This window comes from Ammospiza nelsoni, chromosome 9 (assembly GCF_027579445.1).
Source record: "Ammospiza nelsoni isolate bAmmNel1 chromosome 9, bAmmNel1.pri, whole genome shotgun sequence".
NCBI lineage: Eukaryota > Metazoa > Chordata > Aves > Passeriformes > Passerellidae > Ammospiza > Ammospiza nelsoni.
This window is the reverse complement of record NC_080641.1, coordinates 3,225,814-3,227,400: the sequence shown is the minus strand read 5'-3', so window position 1 is coordinate 3,227,400 and position 1,587 is coordinate 3,225,814. Positions and strand designations below refer to the sequence as shown.

Sequence of the window (1,587 nt, the reverse complement as noted above, 5' to 3'; positions counted from 1 at the left end):
GGGAGATTCTTTAGTTCATTTTAAAGCCACTGAGAGCACAGCCCCTCATTGAAACAGTCTCTGAGCACAGGGAAAGTAGACAGAAACAAAATGAGAAATGCACTAGCAATGATATTTGTTTGTTGACTATATTGTAAAAGTAAGACACATAAAAAGAACGTCCAAAATGAAACCAACAAGGAGTATCAAAGATGACTTTCATTACAAATGATTAGCAAAAATTTTCCAGCAGTTTAATGTTTCTGAAAGCATCCAGTCATCAGTTTCCTCACTGCAGCCTTGAGCTCCTGGTTCCTCAGGCTGTAGATGAGGGGGTTCAGGACTGGAGGCACCACCGAGTACAGAACTGACAGGGCCAGATCCAGGGATGGGGAGGAGATGGAGGGGGGCTTCAGGTAGGCAAATATGCCAGTGCTGACAAACAGAGAGACCACGGCCAGGTGAGGGAGGCAGGTGGAAAAGGCTTTGTGTCCTCCCTGCTCAGAGGGGATCCTCAGCACAACCCTGAAGATCTGCACATAGGAGAAAACAATGAACACAAAACAGACAAATGCTAAACAGGCACTGACAGCAATGAGTCCAATTTCCCTGAGGTGGGATTTGGAGGAGGAGAGCTTGAGGATCTGTGGGATTTCACAGAAGAACTGGCCCAGGGCATTGCCACGGTCCAGGGGCAGGGAAAATGTATTGGCTGTGTGCAGCAGAGCATTGAGAAAGGCACTGGCCCAGGCAGCTGCTGCCATGTGGGCACAAGCTCTGCTGCCCAGGAGGGTCCCGTAGTGCAGGGGTCTGCAGATGGACACGTAGCGGTCGTAGCACATGATGGTCAGGAGGCAAAGCTCTGCTGAGATGAAGAACGTAAAGAAAAAGAGCTGTGCGGCACATCCTGTGTAGGAGATGTCCCTGGTGTTCCAGAGGGAATTGTGCATGGCTTTGGGGACAGTGGTGCAGATGGAGCCCAGGTCGCTGAGGGCCAGGTTGAGCAGGAAGAAGAACATGGGCGTGTGCAGGTGGTGGCCACAGGCTACGGCGGTGATGATGAGGCCGTTGCCCAGGAGGGCAGCCAGGGAGATGCCCAGCAAGAGGCAGAAGTGCAGGAGCTGCAGCTGCTGCATGTCTGCCAATGCCAGCAGGAGGAAGTGGCTGATGGAGCTGCTGTTGGACATTTGCTGGGGCTGGACATGGGGACCTGTTCATGGAGAAAGGGACAGTGAAGAGTCAGAGGAGACATCTGAAACCAAAATAAAAGCCATTTCTCATACACCCTCCACTTTAACATACATAGACACTGTTTTAAGAGTTGTGAGGTTTTCTTTTTGAGCTCCCTGCATATCTGTCCAGCTCTTCTTCAATATCAGATACACCCAGCATTTCTGCTGCCCTCTGGTAGAACAAAGTGAGTTCCCTGCAGCCAGATTGTAAGTGCAGACTGGGAGCAGATGATCTGTCACTTCATTCTGTTTTGAGTTTCTCTGGGCTTTTAATTTCCTAAATGGAGAATTTTCACACTCCCAAGTTTCTCTTACCAACCCCCAGATACTGCTGAGAGCAGATGGATCCACCACAGCCCAGCTCCACATTTGTAGC

At 50.2% G+C, this 1,587-nt stretch overlaps 1 protein-coding gene across 1 annotated transcript; it reads right to left on the bottom strand.

Moving 5' to 3' along the window:
- Positions 1-233: 233 nt before the first annotated feature.
- On the bottom strand, positions 234-1,166 carry LOC132076962 (olfactory receptor 14J1-like). Its single transcript, XM_059478389.1, has one exon. It carries the CDS (start codon positions 1,164-1,166, stop codon positions 234-236), a length of 933 nt encoding a protein of 310 aa, XP_059334372.1.
- Between the last annotated feature and the right edge of the window lie 421 nt (positions 1,167-1,587).

What these genes read in the sequence shown, in the direction of transcription:
- LOC132076962 (XM_059478389.1), bottom strand. Translation starts at nt 1,166, where the DNA reads ATGTCCAACAGCAGCTCCATCAGCCACTTCCTCCTGCTGGCATTGGCA.